This window comes from Pelobates fuscus, chromosome 13, assembly GCF_036172605.1.
Source record: "Pelobates fuscus isolate aPelFus1 chromosome 13, aPelFus1.pri, whole genome shotgun sequence".
NCBI classification, from domain to species: domain Eukaryota; kingdom Metazoa; phylum Chordata; class Amphibia; order Anura; family Pelobatidae; genus Pelobates; species Pelobates fuscus.
Genome location: NC_086329.1, coordinates 32,648,185 through 32,670,976, shown reverse-complemented (window position 1 = coordinate 32,670,976; position 22,792 = coordinate 32,648,185). Strand labels below are relative to the sequence as shown.

The 22,792-nt window shown below is 40.3% G+C and overlaps 1 protein-coding gene across 1 annotated transcript in view; it reads left to right on the top strand.

The window, feature by feature from the left end:
* TECPR2 (tectonin beta-propeller repeat containing 2) overlaps positions 1-19,696 on the top strand; it is a 41,395-nt gene extending 21,699 nt beyond the window's left edge. Inside the window, exons 14-20 of the mRNA XM_063439811.1 lie at positions 153-393; positions 3,146-3,235; positions 5,236-5,469; positions 11,065-11,213; positions 13,956-14,097; positions 15,673-15,822; positions 17,333-19,696. Coding sequence (XP_063295881.1) covers positions 153-393; positions 3,146-3,235; positions 5,236-5,469; positions 11,065-11,213; positions 13,956-14,097; positions 15,673-15,822; positions 17,333-17,481 — 1,155 coding nt within the window. The 3' untranslated portion in view covers positions 17,482-19,696. The remainder of the gene's footprint in view (positions 1-152; positions 394-3,145; positions 3,236-5,235; positions 5,470-11,064; positions 11,214-13,955; positions 14,098-15,672; positions 15,823-17,332) is intronic.
* Positions 19,697-22,792: the final 3,096 nt, after the last annotated feature.

The window sequence follows — 22,792 nt, the reverse complement described above, 5'->3', positions numbered from 1 at the left end:
TTTAACTGTTAACCAAAATCAGAAATCTATTAAAATAATAATGTCACATTTGTAAGTTACATAAAAAAAAACGTATATAAGAAGCTTGTATCTCTATTTCAGAACCCATAGACACGTTGCATTCTGAGTCTAACTCCATCTGCCTTTTGCAGGTCAGCATCACAGATTACGTTGTCTTCGACCACTACACCTTATTTCAAACCTTGATCCAGGCAACACACACTGTGGCCACCGTGGCACAGGCACCTGTTGAAAAAGTAGCCGACAAGCTTCGAATGACCTTCTGCTCCCAGCAGACCCAGTGCCAGCCCAGCCTGCTCGGAGTCAATAGGAGCGGTGTGTGGATTACTTCTGGCAAAAATGAGTTTCATGTGGCTAAAGGAAGCCTAGTAGGTGGGTTTGTTTTCAAATAGCTTTCTTAAGACTAAAGGGACAAAACTGATGGCTGTGAGTTGAGCAGGAAGTCCAGCAAAACAGTAAGGAAATAAAATAGAATAGCTGTGGTTTTAAGGTGAGATCTTGACACTTGGAACAAAGGGACAATCTGCCACTTTATTTATAACTGGAAACAATTAATTTGGAATATGGGGACGTGTCCTGGAGACCGCTTCATCACAAGGTCAGGTCTTTACTTTTTGTCTGTACACGCGTTCAGATGCTTAGGCAGGGGCGTATTAAACAAGGCATTTGCCTTGGGCGGCATTTTCCAGGGGGCGGCAAAAAACGCCGCCCCCAAATGCCCAGGGCAAATGCCTTGTTAGCCTCGCGGCTAACAGACATGCTGGGCGGTCGGGCGGCGCGGCCGGCGAGGGAGCACTTCCTCTGAGCTCTCTGCTCAGCTCCCTCGCGCGCCGCAGAGTGAGGCTGGGAGCCGGAATATGACGTCATATTCCAGCTCCGCCTTCCAGTCTCACTCTGCGGGCGGCGCGCGAGGGAGCTGAGCAGAGAGCTCAGAGGAAGTGCTCCCTCGCCAGCCGCGCCGCCCGACCGCCCAGCAGCCACTGGACCACCAGGGAAACACACCTCTGCAGAGACAACCCCCTCCCCCCCCCAGCATTCCCAAAGGTAAGGAGGCTGGGGGGGTGTTTAAATAAATTTTCAAAAAAATTGTTAATGTGGGTGAGTGTCTGTGTCTGTGAGAGTGTCTGTGTCTGTGAGAGTGTCTGTGAGTGTGTCTGTGTCTGTGAGTGTGTCTGTGTCTGTGAGTGTGTCTGTGTCTGTGAGTGTGTCTGTGTCTGTGAGTGTGTCTGTGTCTGTGAGTGTGTCTGACTGTGAGTGTGTGTGTCTGTTAGTGAGTGTGTTTGTTACTGAGTGTGAGTGTGTGTGTCTGTTAGCTAGTGTATGCGTATCTGTCAGTGAATGTGTGTGTGTGTGTATTTAGAATGCGGGGCGGGGGGAAGGGTTGGGTGGGGTGGCACGGGGGAAGGGTTGGGTGGGGGTGGCGCATGTGAGGAGGGGGGCGCCTGAATTTTGTCCTGCCTAGGGCAGCACAAAACCAGGATACACCACTGTGCTTTGGGGGTAAGGGGTAATTATTTAATTAGACATTGGTACTTTTCTAAATGAACTTTGTTGCACCCCCTGGCTGTTGGACAGTCCTGTTACTTCCTGTTTTTTTTTTTAGCTCAGTTTAGCTAAACTCAATAGACAATTGCTCAGAGCACCACCCGCTTTGCAAACACTTCTCATTGAGCTGCATTTGGAAGTCTGTGATTTGAAAGCCACAGAAAAGCAAGATTTTCTGTATCCTTCCAGTTAAAGTGGATTTGTCACTTGTGAGTCCAAGAGTCCGTTTCTTGTTCCTTCACTACAGTAAATGCTATTGCAAAGATAACCATGGTGAAATAGCGTGGAGACAAATCTTAACAAACAAACTGTACCTACCTGTTCGTGGGTGGGAACCAGGGGGGACATTAGATCCCCCACCCCGCCCCCATTTTAGCTATCTGTATCTTATATAGAAGGGATAGAGCGCTACGGTAAGAGTATGTGTAAAAAGTAGCTAGTAAGATCAGTAGCGCAGCCTTATTGTGTTACTGATCTAAATTGCTACTTTTTTATATTGCAACATTGTTATAGTTTTTGCTATAACTATTGATTACACGTACTCTAACTGTAGCTCTCTATCACTTCTATACAAGATACTGATTTATATCCCGTTTTAAATGACAGCAAGCAGCCGCTGGCCGCTCGCTGTTTAGGCGACATGCCCCTGCTCGCGGGGAGAATTAAGCCTGTGCCAGGTCCCCCCCTTATTGATCTATTGACTGGGCAGCAATAGCTGCCCAGTCACTAGTAATTTTAAATTTGTTTAGGCGAAATGCCCCTACTCGCGGCATGGTTAATGGTTAATCAAGTATTTATCTAGGATCTCTTTACCAGGATTTCTTTGGTTTGCTGCATTGCCTAATTGTGACTTTATTTATTTCTTTATGAGCACTTGAACTTTGAATTAGACTATAGCTCCATCATGTTCTATTTCTGCTGTTTTGGTTTTTTTTTTTTTTTCAAGGTTGAATTTGTTTTGTAGTATATTATTATTATTATTATTATAAATTTTTTTTTTTTTTTTTAATGATTAACTGAAGTGTGACTTTTTTTTGCTTTTAAGCGATTTGTCGGACCAAGACTCCCGGCAATTGTTTAATGAATCGATCCTGAAAATTCTGTCCCTTCACAAACCATCCAAAAGCAGAATCTTTTTCGATTGCCGGGAATTTTATTTGGACGATTTGCTTAAAATAAATTTTTGCACATCTCTACAACGTACCATGCTCGACAGAACTACACCAAAAGCACTCTGCTTAGAACCATTCATATATATAGAGTTTTCTTTTTTTTTTTTTTTTTTTTTTTTGCTTATTCGTTCTTTATTCCAAGTTATGCTTATTCGTTCAAGATCTTTGACTAAACTGGATTGCGCAGTGAGAAGGGAATTTAACCTTTTACATGGTACTATCCAAAGTGGAGAAATAGCAGTTGTTAAATATTACCAATATGACTATTTTTGTGTGAACTTTTCAATCACCAGAACAGTTTAGAGCTTTTATAAAAAAAAATAAGTGGTGGGGAAAAAGGGAAATCAGTGTTCACGAATGTTGTAATTTTGTTAAAAAAAAAATATTTTACATTTTATTTTCTTTAGGAACTTATTGGCATAATATTGTTCTACGCGGTACAGCCTCAACTACCAGATGGGCAAGTGTATCGACTTCTGCGTCTCCTTCTGCAGAAGGTGAGTGAGCTTATCTGTTGCATGTAGAACGGTGTATGATGATAAATTGAAAACTGAATGGAAAAAATAAGGCATGACTAGGTACGGTAGCTGTTGATATAGCGTAAATATAGAATTTTTCAATTTAGCTACTTTGGCCAAACGCTTGCAGTTCTGGTTTTCTAAGTTGGTAAAACTTTAATGAATTAACTCTGCACTGAATCTGTATTACATATCATAGCAGGTGTAGAAGCTCTGGCTTTGTTTTTTGTTTTTGTTTTTGTTTAATTCTTTATTTTTGTATCAATCCATAGACATGCGATACGGTTATATTTAGCATTATCAAAATTATAGGGGTCCAGGCACTCCTTGGTTCAGGCACTTTATTAAGAATCACAACAGCAACGTTTCGACCCCAAAAGGTCTTTGTGGGAGTGAGTGCAGTTCCACATATACTATTCAATATTTAGCATTATCGTCCACACAAGATATGTGTGAAGTTAAAGACATACTCAGCAATTGTATGAAACATACGTTTCCACGGATTGAATTTAAAAATATTAAAGGAACACTATAGGGTCAGGGCAGAACATGTATTCCTGACCCTGTAGTGTTAAATCCACCATCTAGCCCCCCTGGGCCCCTCATGCCTCCCTAAGTATAGCAAAATCTTGTATTCAAGCCTGGAGCTCTGCATGTCGTTTGCCTCAGAATAGCAACCTGTCTGCTGACATCATCAGAAGTGGTGGCCTGATCCAATCACAGTGCTTCTCCATAGAATTGGCTGAGACTGACAAGGAGGCAAATCAGGGGCAGAGCCAGCACAATTCAAACACAGCCCTGGCCAATCAGCATCTCCTCATAGAGATGAATTGAATCAATGAATCTCTATGAGGAAAGTTCAGTGTCTGCATGCAGAGGGAGGAGATACTGAATGTTTGGATGCATTTTAGGTAGCCATGACCCAGGAAGGATCTCTAACAGCCATCTGAGGAGTGGCCAGTGAAGTTATCACTAGGCTGTAATGTAAAAACTGCATTTTCTCTGAAAAGACAGTGTTTACAGCAAAAAGCCTGAAGGGAATGATTCTACTCACCAGAACAAATTCAATAAGCTGTAGTTGTTCTGGTGACTATAGTGTCCCTTTAAATAGTCCTCATGCAATAACTTTGAAGCTAGGCTCATGCTATAGTTGGTGATAAGGACACTGAGAACAACAACATTGGCCCGGATCTATATATCCACCAGGTAAATCCTAAGATAGACAGCAACGCTGGGAACTGGATATGTCATATTCGCTTAATCAAAATAAGACCGATAAGACACTGAAAAACAATATTAGGCAGCAGTCGGAGCTCAGTGACTCACCAGACATAATGAGGTAGCTACGGTCACTTATTAAAATTAGACTTACTAGAACCAGGTATCAATCAGCCAGCCAATTCTGCAGCTAGAGCACATCTGGCAGGTTGCTCCACGTCTGCTTAGGAGAAGGTGAGTATTGTCCCTCCGCACCATACCAGCAATGCAGGATGGATTGTTTACTGTAGAACCACATGTTTGTGCACCAGAACCTCCACTTTTAGTAGGATTGTTTTTTGTTTTTTTTCAAAAAGAATGGCAACGGAATATCGCATTTTAGTTTAAAATAGTCAGTTTAAACATTTTTTTTTAAATCTGAAGTGGCTATTTTCACCAAAAACATTTGTTTTTGCGTACAATTTGCAAGACCGTTCACTTCTTTCAGCATTTTCAATTTGTTCAATATTTTTTTTTTCCGCACAAATTCTAATACAGGGTGAAATAGTTGCCCTCCACATGGGAATATTTTGAATTTAGTTTTCTCTGCATAAAATAAATAAAAACATGTAATAATTACTTAAAATATTCCCATATCTTGTGTGGCTTTTTACAGCTATCCTGGATCATTGTGATACTTGGCACATAATTATTAATTAGATGTCCTGTAGTTTTTCATTGCCTATTTTTATGTTTTGTTTTCCCCTATTCTTTCTCTCCAGGAAGTGTGCTTTGGATTTGTCAAAGCCGAAAGGATCTGTTCTGTTTGACGGATCTGAACCCTCCATTTAGACCATCCACAGTCCAACTCCCACCGGACACTGAAATGATCCACATCTCCGCTTGTCCAGACGCTGTATGGGCATTAGATATTCATGGAGGCGTGTTCATCCGAATACTTTCCAAGACCTGCCCGACAGGAATGCATTGGACGCGACTTGATCTGTCTCAGCTTGGTAAGGATGTCTTGGTTTGCGATCTCCACCTAGAGAACCTGTACACCGCCCCACCTCTTACACTGCCCAGATTTACCGACCCATAGACTTATCAGTTCTTTCTCACAACGTAAATCCATTTACAATTTAAAACATTTGCTACTAAGTCTAGGAAAATAAGTAGTTTAACAGCATCAACTGACTAAGAGGGGAGATTAACGGTTAGTGGAAGAGATTACTTACCAGAAAGGCTGTAGATACCAGGAGTGGTCTACAGGTGCTGTAGACGAAGGTGAAATGTAAATAAATTCAAAGAATACGTGGGCAGGATAAAAAGTAGAATACATAAAATAAGTATGAGATTTCCTAATTAGAGTAGGTGAAGCCCAAAGGTTCTTAGCCACTGTCATATACTGTACTGTGTTACCATAACTCTTTTAGCTTGCGGTATCTTGCAACTTATACAGTGTCTATTTAACCCCTTAAGGACACATAACATGTGTGACATGTCATGATTCCCTTTTATTCCAGAAGTTTGGTCCTTAAGGGGTTAAACCTATTGCTTTATCAGAGTGATGATGCAATAACATGTACTTTTTGAGAAAAATGTCCTATTATGCTGTGCTGGGCACTGCATTGCTCAATGGGAAGCATCCCGCTTGCTAGCAAGTTGCATAGTCTGACGCTGTCTTTCTATGAAATAAATACACAAATGTGTCCCCTGTATTCATTTTTTAGCTAGAGTAGTTTCTAACGCACAATAGCAACTGTTGCTGGTCCCAAGCTCTTTTTAATGGAAGTAGATAAGAATAAATAGGCGCCAATCTTAAATACAAAAAAATTATAATAATAATCAAAGCCTCGTTAAGGGTAGATAAGTACAATTACATCTGGCCCCTCTTTATTTCTTTGTGTACTGCAATGTTGTGGAGGGTTTGGTGCAGTGTAGATAATATGGAGTAGGAAGCGTGAATGCAGCTCTATAAACTCCTATTTCTGCTAGAGGAGAACCTACATTATGTGCACAGTGACATGATTTCTTGCTATAGAGAATACAGTGTTCTCTGGATCAAAACTGAGAAGAGAGACTCCTCATCTGGGATAAAATCTGTTTTGTATGGTATATTAGAAAGCTATGATACAATATAGTCAGGTGAAAAGAATCTCGCTACCAGCTTCGAACATCCGCTCTACAGGAAACATCCTTAACACACTAGTGGAAAGATCTTAATTTTCTTGGTGTGAGCCCCATATTACCAGCTGCCTATAGATTGGGTCTATAGAACAAAAGGAGAGGAATTAATCCATTATAAGTCATCTGCTAGCTTGGCATCAGGTAAGGTATAGTGCCATATTGCCTGTGTCTGCTAACTGTAGGTCAAGTTAACCGAGATGAAAAGGTTGGAGTTTTTTGGGGTTTTTTTGTCTGACTAATTTAGCCCAAAATGTTCTACTCGCTAACCAATTCTCAGCAATTGACAATGACAAGTCATTAAACTTGCAGAGTGTATTAAAGACTTTCTGTATAGATGCAAACCTGTTTAGCAAACCTTCCAAATTCTACTTCTCTGAATTTGCAGCTCTGCTAAAAAGTGAGATGTTAAGACATCTGCCTACAAGATTTTAATTTTAAAGATGTAAAAAAAACAAAAAAAAACGTGGATCAAGACAATACAGAGAACGGACATCCGCTCAAAAAGCCTGCCCTTCCGTGGGTCCCTGCTCAGATCTCAAGCTGGTTTTAGCGAATCAGGCCCATTTGCATATCAGACAGATTCCACCCAAAATGGCAGAAGAGATCCAAAATCCAGACCAGGTCTCTCTGCACGAGAGCTATAACAACCCCAGGCAATCATTTCAACCTTGTTAGGCATTGTCAGTAAGGTATAGCCAATACTTCTCAAGGCACTGTGAGCAAGAGGTCTGAGGTCCACGTCTGGATCTTAAAGATGCATGCTAACAGGCTTCCTAGCAAAAGATCGTACACTTTGCAAGTCCTTCAGATCATTTCTACCCAATTCCTAGTTTACTGAATACCTAGGATATGAATGCAGAGTTTGGCACAATTCACACTGTAGTCAATACACCATGTGTTAAGGAAATCACCAGCCAATCCTATCATACTTAGCACAATAGTTATTTTGGGATGCTTGGCAAAGGTGTTGTAAACTGACAATTTCTTTATACTTACCGACTCACTTGCCCAGTGTTTGACTAGCCCAATATATATATATGTAGGTTAAATCTTAATGACTGCAATATCTAACAAACTAAGCTTGCTTTAATACAATACGTCTTAGAAAACTCTCTGCTTTAGTAAGTCTTTTTCTGAAACTTTTGTTTTGTTTAACCTTCTCTTGGTTTGCTGCAAGTATTTTATTCCATTCCTGACTTTTCAATGGCTATATCTGTAAAATGACTTTCGTGTGTGTGTGTGTGTAAGGTTACAAGATCACTGTCAAAGCTTCTAAACTTAGAGCGAATGTTCTGTTTTCTCCTGCTCGTCATTGATTGCCATCTGGCAGTGTCGTCATGTCAGACAGTACGTGTAAAACTTGCGCAAACAGGGATTAACTCTCAGTGCCCATTCCTAAACATTCTATTTAGGTGGGCTTTGTATTAAGGCCAGTTTGTGAATGCAGCTTGTTGTGTTCAGGAAAAGTCCTGAGCGTGTTTGTTCTTGAATTCAGAACCTGAGCACAGCTTTGTTAGTGAAATCCGATACTGGCCAGGCAGACTATGACGTACGCTGGGACTGACACATTTCAACAGCTGAGCCATTGTGACAGTCAGCGATATCTTAGACTCGAGTCACACGTATATGTGACACTCCACAACCTGTACGACTTTGCAACTTAATGTCCCAGTCTGGAAAGTCAAACTAAAATAAATTATTGCTCGTTTTGCAGCTATCAGTGTGTTACGGTGCCAGAGATTTTTTTTTTGGTTTACCAAACACCGGGATTAATGAACAGATAACCCATCACCTCTTACAGAAATCCTCCAAACATACCTGCTGATTGGCAGTGTGTAATAGGAGTTGGTGGGCTGCAGGATTTCTGGTCTTGGTCTAAAAATTTCCCAAGTTGCTTCTAAAAACACGTTTGTTTTTTTGGATTCGTTTTTTTTGTTTGTTTGTTTGCTTTTCTTTTGCTTCTGGAGAAAATGTCACATTTAGTTGATATTTGATTAATTTTACCTCCCTGGAACCAGAGCATAGCTGCAGTGGCAGACTTGTGTGGTCAATGATGGCTACACACCGCCTGATTCACGCAGTACTGAACTGTGATAGCAGCTGCCATTTTGCCGCTCTCCGGTTATAGAGCAGGTCCGCTATCGTATATGACAAGTGATGTTGTCGCTGAGGATTACACTACTTGTCCCATAAAGCCCTACTGTGTGAATATCCTGCACATATATACACTGTGTTACATGTTTCTTGTATCCCGTATCATATGAAGAATACAGTTTATGTATTTTCACCTGTTGGTTTGTATCTCACATTCTAGCTTTTAAATTCTCATTGCGAACAAGTTCCGCCAACATCTTTTGACCCTAACTCTCCTGGTCATGATTGGTCATGTTTTCAATTCTAGCAAATTGGACTGTATTTCATGTACACTTTATTGGGTGGAATATTCGGGTCTGCTTTCTTGGGTGATAAGTTCGACATCTCAAAGCCTGTTTCCTGATTGTCCTCTTTCACTTTCCATCCCTATTTAAGCCGTACCAAACAATCCTATTTTATATCTTGCGAAAAGTCTGTGTTTGAGACTAAAGTCAGTATTGTATCAATTTTACATGCGTATGAAGGAATGAAGCAGGTGTGGCATTTTCCAAATATATGAATAAAATGTATTCTAGTTCTATATGGTTTTGTCTTGTACTTATTTTGTTGACATTGAAGATCAGGGTTAGAAGGCAAGAAAGACACTTCTCTGTTTGACCCTCAGCAGCCGATAGATCACTACTGACACTTGAATACTTTGTACCAGATGCTCTATATGTGGAATCTCAAAGATTCCAACAAGGTGGATCAGCAGGGGAATATACATCAGTCTTGTATGCCGTGACTGCATTGCTAATCTTCAGGCTGACTTGAGGCTTAAAGGATCACTATAGTGTCAGGAAAACAAACTTTTTCCTGGCACTTTATAGTCCTTAGGGTCCCCCCACCCTCAAGGCCCCCATCCCGCTGGGCTGAAGGGGTTAAAACCCCTTCAGCCGTTTACCTTTATCCAGAGACGGGCTCCCTCAGCGCTGCTGACCTCTCCTCCCCCTCCGACGTCATCTCCCAAGTGGAGCTGAATGCGCATGTGCGACCAGAGCCCAAATGCTTTCCTATGGACGTTCTGCATGCTTAATGCGATTTTCGCATTGAGCATCAGGGAAGCGCATCTAGCGGCTGTCAGTAAGACAGCCACTAGAGGTTGGATTAATCCTGCAATGTAAACATAGCAGTTTGTCTGAAACTGCTATGTTTACATCTGAAAGGTTAAAACCTGGGAGACCTGGCACCCAGACCACTTCATTGAGCTGAAGTGGTCTGGGTGCCTATAGTGGTCCTTTAAATTGCAACAAAACCATATTTGGGATTTAATTCAAGTAAAGTACAACCTGCTTTCACATTGCCTACATTACATGCACCAATTCTCAACTTAGATGGCTCTCAACACAATGGCAAGTCTTTTGTAATAAAACCCAAAGTTATCATGCATTAAAACGGTAGATGTCATGGCAATAAATAGATTTTCCTATTTAGACCTTCATTTTAATATATCGATGTTTCAGCTAAGGGTTTCGTTATCCTGATGAAAGTTTGTTTTGTGAACTGAACAGTCGATGTTTATATTTTGTAAACATTAAATAAAAGTTAAGTTTTTACTTTAACGCTGCAAAATAATTCATTGGTGTGCTATCATTTTAAAATTGGTATAATATAATACTAATTATTTTTTTCATCTTCTAAAATGATTCTTTGAATATATAAAAAAAAAATTAAATTCCTCTATAAAAATATTAAACTAAAAGTTTATTTAAAAAAAATCAATAAGGTTGCATTACTTTCAAAGCTTAGTTAGTTTTATTTATTTTTGTTGTTGTTTGTTTTGTATCCTCCCCCTCCCATCCCCCCCCCTACCCCCCACCCCTCTATTTCTTAAACTCTCCCCAGTAAAGCGGTCGCTCGAGATTTCTTCTTATATACATACACCTGTTCTCTTGGTACATGCTCTGTGACATATGTTATAAAGTGTTAACGCCTGTTTATATCCTTGCTAATCTGCATCTTCCCGTGGCTCACTGACCTCTGCTATTAATGCCTCACATTTGGTATAGCATCATCTAGATTATACATTGTTTGGCCATCTGATCTGCCGTCTTCTAGCTAAAGGAAATTATCTGTTCCTGTTTGGTAAATGCACTGATTACATCAGAATAAACGTTCTGTATTGTGATTCTAAAAGAGTTTTTGGTTGTGATGCAGAAGTTGTTTTTTAAATTTATATTTAAATACTTTATACCTCCCCCACTGTATATTTGATTTTATTCACCTGTAACATTTTGATCCAAGATTTGACATTTTCTGGGATTTTTATCCATTTCCCTTCGTTTCAGGCCCTGTAAAACTCTGCAGTTTTTCCTGTGGAAATCAGCACATTTGGGCATGTGACACCAGCGGAGTTATTTATTTCCGAGTGGGAACACAGCCTTTGAACCCTAGTATGATGCTGCCTGCGTGGATCATGATCGAGCCACCAATTCAGGTAAGATTTTAAGCCTTTGCGATCAATTCCTCTTTTGCTTGATAGACTGTTTGTAAATTAAAGTACTGCAGTGATTGTGTTTAAACGAAGATTGTGTTTAAACGTGTTGAAGATCTAGCATTGTTTGAGAAGAAAATAATCTGGTCCCAAGGTGCCTGTGGATTGTCTTGAGTTGAGCAACTTGGTCTATATAAAACTTGACATGCATTCTCAGGGTTAAAGGGACACTCCACTGCCCAAAAACAAAATACCTAAAAATTACGGTTTAGTAGATGATATACCCCAAATTGAACCTTGCATGCATTTACTTATGCATTTTTTTTCATTGTGTGTGTGTGTGTGTGTGTGTGTGTGTATATGTATGTGTGTGTGTGTGTGTGTATATATATATATATATATATATATATATATATATATATATATATATAAATTAGAGGCAGAAGCTGCAGATCTCTTGTCTGCAGCTTTTGTAAGCCCTCCCCTTCTAGCCCCGCCCAGACTTTCTGTGGTTATCCAATCACAGACTTCCCAATGCAGCTCAATGAGAAGTATTTGCGAATCCCAGTGCAAATAAGCTAACCAAACCAAGAAGTTACAGGACCTTGAATAGCCTGGAGGTGTAACCAGTATAATTTATTTAAAAAAATAAATAAAATGTTCTATTGAAATCAGCACTTTTTCCAAAATGAAAAAAGGACCCATTCTTCACACACAAAGCTTTTCAGCAAACTAAAGTGCTTTAGGGGTCTGAAGTGTCCCTTTAAATCAACACTCCTTTGGCCAATTTATTTAAATCGCTATTCAGGACATATACCCCCAATGAAAACATGCATTTATGTACTTATCATAGGGTGATTATCTATTGAAGTCAGTTCATATAAACTGTCACAAATGTGACCGGCTCCATCCACCCGTGTTTGGAGGGTTCCTCTAACAGAGTCTGGCCAGTTTGCTTCTTTAATTGGGGGAAATTGGGGATTTGAGTTTAGCGAGTAGCAGAAGATGAATATTGTACAGAGTTTCATCTCATACAAAGTCTTGGTAAATGGGCCTTTATAGTGATTAATGGTATGGGGACTGGGGACAATTAAAATTACAAGTTACATAAACATTAAAATGACTTTTTAGGAGCTTAGAGGAACATGATGTTTCATATACTTTAGCGATAAAAATGTTAGAAATCCGTTTTCTGATTGCCTTTCCATGTAATTATTTTTAACCCCTGGAAAAACTGATACTTGCTGCCCTTGTCAGCCTACAGATATTCTAAAGCCCGGTGATGTTAAATGAAGACAGTGTTCCATAATGAGACATTGTCTTCTAACACCAGATATTAGAACAGTGAGTCGTTGCTTTAAGGGGTTAATCTGTGGCTTGCTTTACACTTGTTTTTCTGGTCCGGTGGCTTACTAGAAGTTTTTGTCTGCAGGCACACCTGTGTATAAATTGCTGAAGATATACTAATTTGTTGTAAATTCTGGCTGGTTGCTAGGCTGGTGGCCACGACGCCTTGTTTTCTTTCGATACGATTGTATAAAGAACAATACCAGCTAAATGTATAGTGTAAACTCAAATGGTGATCAATTGCAAACGGTTTCACCAGAGATCACCATTAGTAACTTTCTATTGCTGTTAAATGACATTGATCTGAATAGTGCTTTATGGGGATTCTGTGCACGTCATTGATGTTTGGTTGCCTATACTTGTATCTCCGGTATCAGGACAGTAATTCTGGTGTCTTTGTTTGAAGACCAGCATGATTTTGGACCCTTACTCTCTTTACCTAATGCTCAGAAGCATTTCAGTAAAAACATATTTGGGGTTTGGTTTCTTATCTTGCAATCCTGGACACCGTTGGGCTGTAACTATATATAAATTATTTTGTACAGTGGATATTGCAATTCTGTTATATGGCCACCAATATTCACTGTTTTGTGTATAAGAAGCTTTGTCTGGCTTGAATATTGCTGCCGCTTATTAGTTCCCATTTAAACATAGAGATTGGTGGGGGGGGAGGGGGGAGGGGTGTTAATGCTGGACGATCTGGCCATACCAAGCACGCTATCCAATTTTTTTCTATATGGATGCTGGCATCTTGTCCGATGTTGCATTCTTGGACCAGCACTTTGAGTTTTGTGCCAGAATGCCTCCAAGATGACTCAGTGCTGTAGTCCTAACATCTTAGTGATGTAATCTGAGAATCTACACAAATCCTTTAAATCCAATTGTGCTCATTTTATCACAAGTATTCAAAGGCAGTCTGTGGCCAAGAGCATCCAAGATATCTCAGGACTCCGTATTAGCATTGCTTTCCAAGAAAGGTGGCAATCCGATAGGGAGTATGGGCTGTGGCGCAGTAAAAGGACTGAGATGCGAAAGCTGAGCCCAAATGGGTCTGGGCACTTTTACTTCTGTAATAATTTTTTGCCAGCAATGTGGCACTGCACCTAAAAATGCTCAAAACGTCATCCATCGTTGCTAGAGAAGAATGAAGTCTTTTGTTTTTTGTTATGAATTACTGTAATTGTGTTTAGACAAGACAGTCGTGTTTTGTTTTTTACACTAAAGTGAAAATCTGTCCAAGGAGCAAAAACAGGAGTCTTGTAAAGTGCAACATAATTTATGCTCTTCCAATATCTATGATGGTAAACTCCGGGTATTGTACACATGGCTTCTTTCATATTACAGTAAGTTAGTTTATTTAGTATCCATGTTCACTGATGTTTATTTTTCTGTTTCTAGCCGGTAGGAATCAACCTGGTTCGAGTCTTTTCCAGTCCCAATGACTGCATGCTCTGGACCATTGATAACAAATACAATGTTTATGTAAGGATTGGAATAACCGAAGAAATGCCCGTTGGAATAGACTGGGAGCATGTACCGGGTACGTTTTTGTAGTGAATTTGCTTTAGTTACCATTCTGTGCCAGTCTTAGGCAGGTTGCCAGGTGTGTTTGGATGTAGGAATGGGGGCATCTGAGGTGGGGAGGGGGCTGAGTGCGTGTGTCTGAATGTGGCTTGTTTGTATGAAGGTTTGACAATCACCCCTTCTTGCTTTACTTTCCTGGTTGTCCAATGGTGGTGAGTTGGATCCATGGTGGTCTGGTGGGGGAGCTTCATAGACTGTGCCTATGCTTTAAGAGAACCTTTGCGTCTGTTGCGCTCTGAATCGTCGAAGTTGCGTGGGCACCGGGGTCTGTACCTGATGCTGCTACAGGCTACAATGCTCCACACTGACTCAAGGGGCTCCCACTAAGACCCAGAGCTCCAGGGCCAGACGGGCCTGTCTTGGTAGCCTAATAGGTAATCTGGCTTTATTCTGTGACTCTAACTATCCCTCGCTTTTGCTCAATTCTTCATACTGATGATGGATTCTGTACTAGGTCCAGAATTTGAAGAAAACATTTAAATCATATGTGATAAGAGAAGCATTTAGACATTTTAACAGGAAACTGTTAAATGACCCCAGCTTTTTTTTTTTTTTTTTTTTTAATTATATAGATAATGCATAACAAAATGGTTTATCAGATAAGTAGTTTATCCCCAAAGAGCAGGTCCCCTAATTACATAGAATGAGTGATGAGTGAAACTGCTCTAAAAGCATCTAGCCATACCACATCTAGCACAGATCTTTAAATGGTAAACTGGACTAAGTGCACCAATCGGTAGATCAGTGTAAGGTGTTTTTTATTTTTATTATTTTTGTGTGCGATGGATTGATATTTGGCACCTGCAACGGATTATCAGCCTGCCCAATTCATAGCTCTGAAGCACTGGGTTGGAGTTGCACCAGGTTTTACTATCGAGTATCATGTTGGTCACGACAGGTGCATTTTTATTACATGTTTTGTGTGGATCTCAGCAAAACATTTGGCTCCTCGTGGCTCACAAGACAAACAGATTACAGTATAGTCTGTCCATGCGGGGTTTGTGTCTTAGTCTGGGAAATGTACTAACCACTTACGTGCCGTGCCTCCCAAACGGCTTTGTTTATTTATTTCTTTACACCATGCAAAGATTTCTAGAATGATTCTCTCTTTATTGGGACATCAAAGCGTGAATTCCAGGCTAATTCACTGAAGTGTAAATTGTTGGGAATTTAAAAGTGAATTTTAAAATTTTAGGCTAAAATAATCAAACTGGAATAATTCATCTTCAGTCAGCTGTTTTTTCAATTTGACTACTTTGGCCTAAAATTTGAAATACACTTTGATTTTCACTCTTTAATGAGTAACCTGTATGCAAATGATATTAAAAAAAAAAAAAAAACAAGAACGTTACCGCTAGCTCAAAATCATTAACACGAGGAACGTCTGCATGGACCCCGTTGGTAGAAAAGGTTTCAATAGAAAAATGTGTTCAGGTAACTCAAGAAAGCAACATTTATTTAGTAAAATTGTATTGTCTTTATCGAGCTCTTTACCAAGAGACTTCTTTTCCTCTGATCATTTCACACACAGGATTGCAAGCCTGTCAGCTAGCTGTAAGTACAAGAACCGTGTGGGCGCGCTGTCCGAACGGAGACATCGCAAGACGCTACGGCATCACCGAAAAGAACTCGGCTGGAGATTACTGGAAAAAGATCCCCGGAAACGCGGCCTGGTTATCAGGCAAGTTCGTTACCGTATCTGTGTTTAATATGTCTTTCTTTCTATTTAAAGTAAAGATTTATTAATGTCTGTTTGCATCTGGGGGAGACTTTACATTTGCTATTTTCAGAGGCCAATATGAGGGCTGTGCGGTACACTGGCAATGTCACAAGCTTGTTGTGTTGGCCCTCCCACGTTCATTGCAGGAGCTGGGGGATCACCAGACCTGCAGGACTATTGCTATTTATATAGTGTTTATTAATAACTATTGATAAATGACCCGTCCTGCTGTGTATACCAAAATATATTTAGAGTGAACACTCAAATTTCTATGGCTTTTACACAACACACACAAATGCAAATACATTCATGTACCAAAGTACACATACCGGTATGTACCCTACAGGTTGGCTGAGCATTGGTAGTTTGGAGTGACAAGGTGCATCACTGTCCGTGTAACTATAGACAAAGTGCTGTGAAGTAATGTGTGATGTCTTGGCTTTTTTTTTTTTTTTTTTATGCACAAAAATATATGGATGCGGCAATACCGCAATGTACGTGGCATGTTCTGCCAAAAACGGCAACATCTCTTAAAGTGGTAGCTGCCAGGCATTACTATATAACTAGAGTACTGTTAATAATCATAACTTTTCCACAAATCTTCTTCTACATCTGTCAGTCAACACTAAAATACCGATCTTGACAAATAAGAATACACATGTGCGGTGATATCCTCTTCATTACAGCTATGCCCAGGGTTAATTTTGCGTAACCTCCTTTATATCAGTCTGGACCTTTATGGTGTTGTACACGCCTTGAGTTTGCTCCTTGCACAGTTAACTGCAATAATTCCTTGTTGTCCGGGTCATTGTTACTTGAAATAACGTAGTGCATTCAGCTGGTTTTGTACTGATACTGTATAGTTAATTCCTTATTTTACATACATATGACTCGATCAGTGTGTTTGATGTCCTCCAGGCCGTAGCCTACTAAGTTGTCTCCAAGAACCAGCACACTGCTGTTGGAAAAGTACATACATGTTGGAATAATGTCACAGCTTCTACATAAATGGATGAATGTTTGTAACCCAGGTTCCTTAAAAAATATTTGCACAAAGGTCCAGCAGTAACCGTTTAGACCCTGGTGATGGCCATGTGGCACCTAGGTCCAGCAGTAACCGTTTAGACCCTGGTGATGGCCATGTGGCACCTAGGTCCAGCAGTAACCGTTTAGACCCTGGTGATGGCCATGTGGCACCTAGAACCTTTCACCTTGTGTTAAATCTACTTTTTACTGTTGGATACTAGGGCCATTTAACGTATCGCCATTTTTTAGATGAATTATTTAACTCGTATTAAGTCACCCCACTACACCACATAGGAATACCACTAACGGTCGCTTCTTGACAATCCCATTTTAAAAAGCGATAGATACTTTTGTGAGTTGTTAATCAGACTCCTGATTAGACTCCACTTGTCTAGTCTGATGTACTAATTTACTTATGTTTTAGCTAATTATTGCTTCATTGCAGTGACCACACTGGATGAGCTGTGGGCAGTGGATACAAATGGCTATCTTCTCCAGCGACTTACCAAGACCTACAGTCATCACCCCAACATTCCCTTAAACGACACATATCTTTTGCACTCTGATTTTGAAGATGAATGGGAGGTGATCTGATGTAGTGTTACTGAGGATGGCTGCTGTGTGATATTCAATATGCTGCTAAAAGCCTGTGTTGTCCTTATTAACATTTCATGTGTATATATATATACGCACTTTGCCTGGTCCATAACATTTCCATCTGCTGCACCCGTGCTCTTGTTACAGAGGCACAAGACAAAGCTGTATATTGTTTTGGTATTATTTGGTGTTGTATCAATCTGTGTTCCACCCATGCATGAATAAAATGCATAGCATATCCTAACAAGGCAGATTAAACAAACCGCACAACTAATACTTCTACAAAGGGGAATTCTAGCCCATCCCAAAAGGGAACAGGGATACCCACGGAAGAAAACTACCTTTTTAAAAGTCTAAATGGTAAACCTACTTTACACAAAATCAAATCTTTAGAAGTCTTGCCCTGAAAATACAGCTGTCGTAAACTGCCTTTCTTCGAATAAGTTTTGTATAATCTGAAAGATCACATGTGTATTTTATATTCCTATATAGGTTGCATTTCATGACTTGTATCCAAAACAAATGAATTGTAAAAACAGTAACAGCCACTTCCCAGGATTTTAATTATATGTTTGAGTATCCCTATATTTATCAGGTATGTACTTGTAAGGTGTAAAAATACATGTAGAAAATCCACACAGCTCTATCCTGCACCTGGCAGCCTGCTTATAGAGAAGAGGACAAAAGAAACAATGTTTCTATTTCTCCTTCTCATTTGCATTGTGTGCCCTGGCTGTGCCTTGTCTGAACTGGATGATGTCATCTGCTAAATCTTTATTATAAATCTTTATTATTTCCATTTATTTTTCTGTAGTTTTCAGTAAACCATTCATTATAATATGTTTTTTTAACTCTGCTGCACATGCATGGTACATTTCATTAAGTAGCAATCAGGGATATTGTGTGGGTATAATGGACGTTTAGTTAAATTCATCAAACTGCAATAAAGATCCTTTTCTAATATGAATAACTATAGGTAACCGCAAAGTTATCATTTTGCTATTGTGATAACCAGAGTAGACACAGATTTAGTTAACGTTTATGATCTTTATCTTTAACCTATCGTGCCACCCAGTTCGTGACTTGCTCTCTCAATGAATGCCAGCTTCAGCACAGCAACTACAGTGGGTCAGACAGGAGATATTCCGTGATTTGTGGACACAAGATTGCCAGTAGTATCCAAGATGTCTGTAGAATAAGATCTATTGGTATCGTAGCATTTAGGTTCTGTCTAATTTAGGGATTTATTCCACAAACAGAAAGTTAATGACTGATTTACAAAATGTAAGCTAAAATTGCAGTTTATTTGAAAGTGATTTTTTTTTTTTTTTTCACTTCTTGGAATTCTGGTTTCAAAGTGGCATAAATGTATACTGGAAGCAGCCTCTTAAATGTAGAACGTAGATGTCTGCCTTGTGACATTATATAGGAAGTATTATTTGGATATAGATCACATTTTATCTGAAGCTCCCCAGCCTTGCCGTTAATTGTCAGTTTAAAGCTCTGTGGTTTTTCACGTTTCAAACACTGCATTCACTGTCCGCACCGGACAATCGCCATAATGCTTTCCTCCAAGTTTGGCGTGCTAAAGCACTACATTGACTTGAAATTGGCCATGATCATTCTCATCTAGAACGCTAATGTTACCCAGTTTAGTTCATTGGCGGGTTTTCAGGCCTGCGTTACTACTCATTCTTACATAATTAAAAAAAATTCATTGTGATTTTGTCTAACTGTTGTAAATATTAATTCACCTTATTCACCTGACTTGGTTTCCCACTATATTTATAAATTTGTGATTAGCCCCACGGATTCTGGTGAGCACTTTGGACCTGTGCGTTTTGTGTACTTTAGACCTATTTGCTGCTGGATAGAAATTAATATTTTCGGTTGCACACAGGAGTTCTGTTAAGTAGTCTCACTGGCTTAGGGTTAATGGTATCTTACATTTTGTTCGAAAATAGGTAACCGGCCTCTGATTTCTAAATGATATATAGATTTGCATTTCAGATTTTATCAGTTTACTGTAACTTGTTCGATATATGCTATGTGATCCCCTTTTAAAGATGGGGGTTTTAGTGAAACTAATGTGCTAATTTATTATTCAGACCTGTTTAGCTTTAATATATATATATATACTGTTTTAACAGTTTTATTATTGTTTAAATAAAATAATAAAGTTGTTTGGCACTGTGTGCTTATTTGCATGTGATTTTGTGTGTGTCTTTGTGGAATATATTATTACAATGCCAGTGGCCTCTTTCAGAAAAAATTGTTTAGGAATGGTTTGAGGTACATGAAGGCGTTCGCCAAGTTGCCTTAGCCTCCAAATTCCCCGGATCTCAATCCGATTCAGCATCTGTGAGTTGTTCTGAAACAACAAATCCGATCCAAGGACACCCGAGTTCGCAACTTTCAGGACTTAAAAGGTCTGCTGTTAATGTCTTGGCAAGTGGTTTTAATGTTAATAATAAGTGCTCACTATCTGATAAAAGCTGCAGTTCACCCACAAGGAGTTCCCCCACCCTTGTGAAAACAAATCAATACAGATAAAAGACAAGATAAGACTACAAGAGCGAGCGGTCGCAACACCTGAGAGCTCCGGCAGACTGACACAAAATCTCGGCTTTTCAGCCTCCTTACCTGCACCCAACGTGTCCTGGGAGATCCCTGCATGAAGCCCAACCAGTATGGGGTGAAAAAATAAGCAAAAGCTGGACAAGCCAAGCCTGGGGCTAACAATTGGAGAGCTATGGCGGCAGGCGCAGTTAGCAACAGGGCCCAAAATGGCCGACACCTCAGACTGTGGATCCGATTTCTCGGACGACTTTTTACTTACGGAGTGGGGGAACAAATCCTGCCATCATCAGCAATACCGCAGCGCAGCCCTTACAACCCTGATAACTCCCAAATAACCAGAGCAGTGCTCAAAGAGCTTCTAGCCGAACTCCAAAAGAATATGGACCATGAGCGGCGGGTGGGGACTACAAATAATAAAGTGACTAGGGCCCCCCCATCATAAAAATACTCTACCTACCCCCCTCACCCTAATAATATTGAGGGGGTGCCAATAAACTAACACCCTGTAAAATAAAATGTCATACTTACCATTAGATGTCTTCTTTTCTTTCTTCAGCTCCAAGAAAGGGCAAATAAAAATCCATAATACCCGTCGCAACTGTTAAAATCCCAACGTAAAATAAATACATTTTCACCCAGCGAGGGCACTGCGCAGAATGAGCTCTGCACGACCGCTTTTATGCTTTTTCTACAATGTTGCGATATAATTGTCTATATTTATTATAATTGCTCATAGAACAATCTTTCACTATTCATTACAATCCTTTCTTTATATGTATTTCAATAAACAAAACAAAAAATAAAGCGGTGCATTTCTACCTACATGGTGTGTCATTTCTTGGTGATAGAAAGTAGTTGCAATCCTTTGCTAACTTTATAAATTGCTATACTGAGCTACAGAGAACGTTAACCATTGCTAAGCACAGTATAGCGTGACTATTATACTCTCTTAAAACGGCTATAATTGTTAAACCAGCAAGGACTGTCCTCCTATATTGTTTTTATCTTTATATTTATTATTTTTTTCACATTTAAATTATTCTCATTTATTTTAAAATGATCTAATAAAAGTTATATTTTATACACCCTTCTCACCAAGAAATGACACACCATGTAGGTAGAAATGCACTGCTTTATTTTTTTTATTTTTTTTTGTTTATTGAAACTCACTGTTTTGGAGTTATCCCCCATTTTTTGCATTCTACCCTAAGGTATCTTATTGATAGGCTTGACTTGTTTCCTTCCTTATATGTATAATTACACCGGACAGCCACCCGGATCCAAGATGGCGTCCGGAGGACTTCCGCAAACGTCACATCCGAGTGATGTGCGCATTACGATTAAAACATACTGGAAATAGCTATACTAAACACCGGAATCGGAGAACATCCTTTAAAGACCACATAAATTACATAGACCCGATTTGCAAGCATCCACTTTTGAAAAAGCTTCGGCGAAACACGTCAAGTGAGGACTACAACATTAGACTGGTTTAGTTATATTTATTTATTTACGGTATATATTTTTTTTTAATTCTTTATTTTTATTGTGCTGTGAGTGAAAAGAAAAACATACAAGCTCTTGGTGCCTCAATAGCATTCCTCGAGCACATTTTCAGACATAACATTTGGAGCATAAGATTAACGGCACATTTTTTTTTTTTTTTGAAACAGAGTAATGCTGAGTAGATCAGGATATTAGTGTAAGCAGGTTACTTTAGCAAAATGTGTGGTTTGCACAATAGTAATTTACATGACTGACACAGGTTAGTAGTCTGCTGAGTTGTTACATCCTCCTAACAAACTATGAGATTACTTGGGGTCTGAAGCAGAGTGTGTAGTCAGTAGAATTATGTGAAAAATAGACATGTGTACAGGCTTTTATATCTAGCAAATAGCTTAGCTAGGACGATTATTGTCTTCCTTCATGCTGTTGGCATCCTTTTCACAGGCATGGGGATATACTCAGCTGGCAGCCAAAGTCCACGAGGTTCCAACGTCCCGCCACCGGGCATAGTGTCAGAGGGTCGCTTTGGTTATGTTACCTGGACGTGGGGTGAGTACAGATGTTGCACCGTGCAGACCACAGTGTCCAGGTGCGGGTAGCTGTGTAGCTGTTGCAAGGGGGTAGCTTGTCCAGGCCTTCCCCCAGTGGTGGCCCACAATCTTGGTGGTAGGAGGTTGAGGTGAGGCGCTCTCGCTTGGGGCTTGCCCTGTGCTTGTAGTGTGAGTATGCGGTAGTGCTGTAGGTTGCCCTCTCCTTCTCTCCTCCACATTTTCAGTTCAGGGTTGTTCTTGGATTCAGCTACGTGGTGTGTGGGGTCTGTATCGGCGCTGCCTGCACGGTCCATCTTCCGCGGCCTGTGGGGTAGTTGCAGCACGTTCGGCCATTTTGTTGAGGCCGTGTGGTAGTTATTGGTGGTCGGCGCCGAGTCACCTAGGCTCGTCATAAGGGTGTTTGCCTGCCCGGTGGGTACCGGGATAACCCCCACCAGTCCAAAGGGGGGGTGAACGGGGCTGGGCGGGCTCCAGTCGCGTTGTGGTTCGCTGTAACCAGGATGGAAAGCAAGGCATCGGCCGTCTGCTCCACTCCCCCCCCCCCCCCAGGTAGGCCTCAGTCCCCAATCCCCAGAGCATCTCACCGGGACCCAGATCCACCCGATTTCAGGTGCTCTAGCTGCACCGGGACACTCCAGGAGCTTGTGCCACAAATTTCCAGGGTGTTTCAG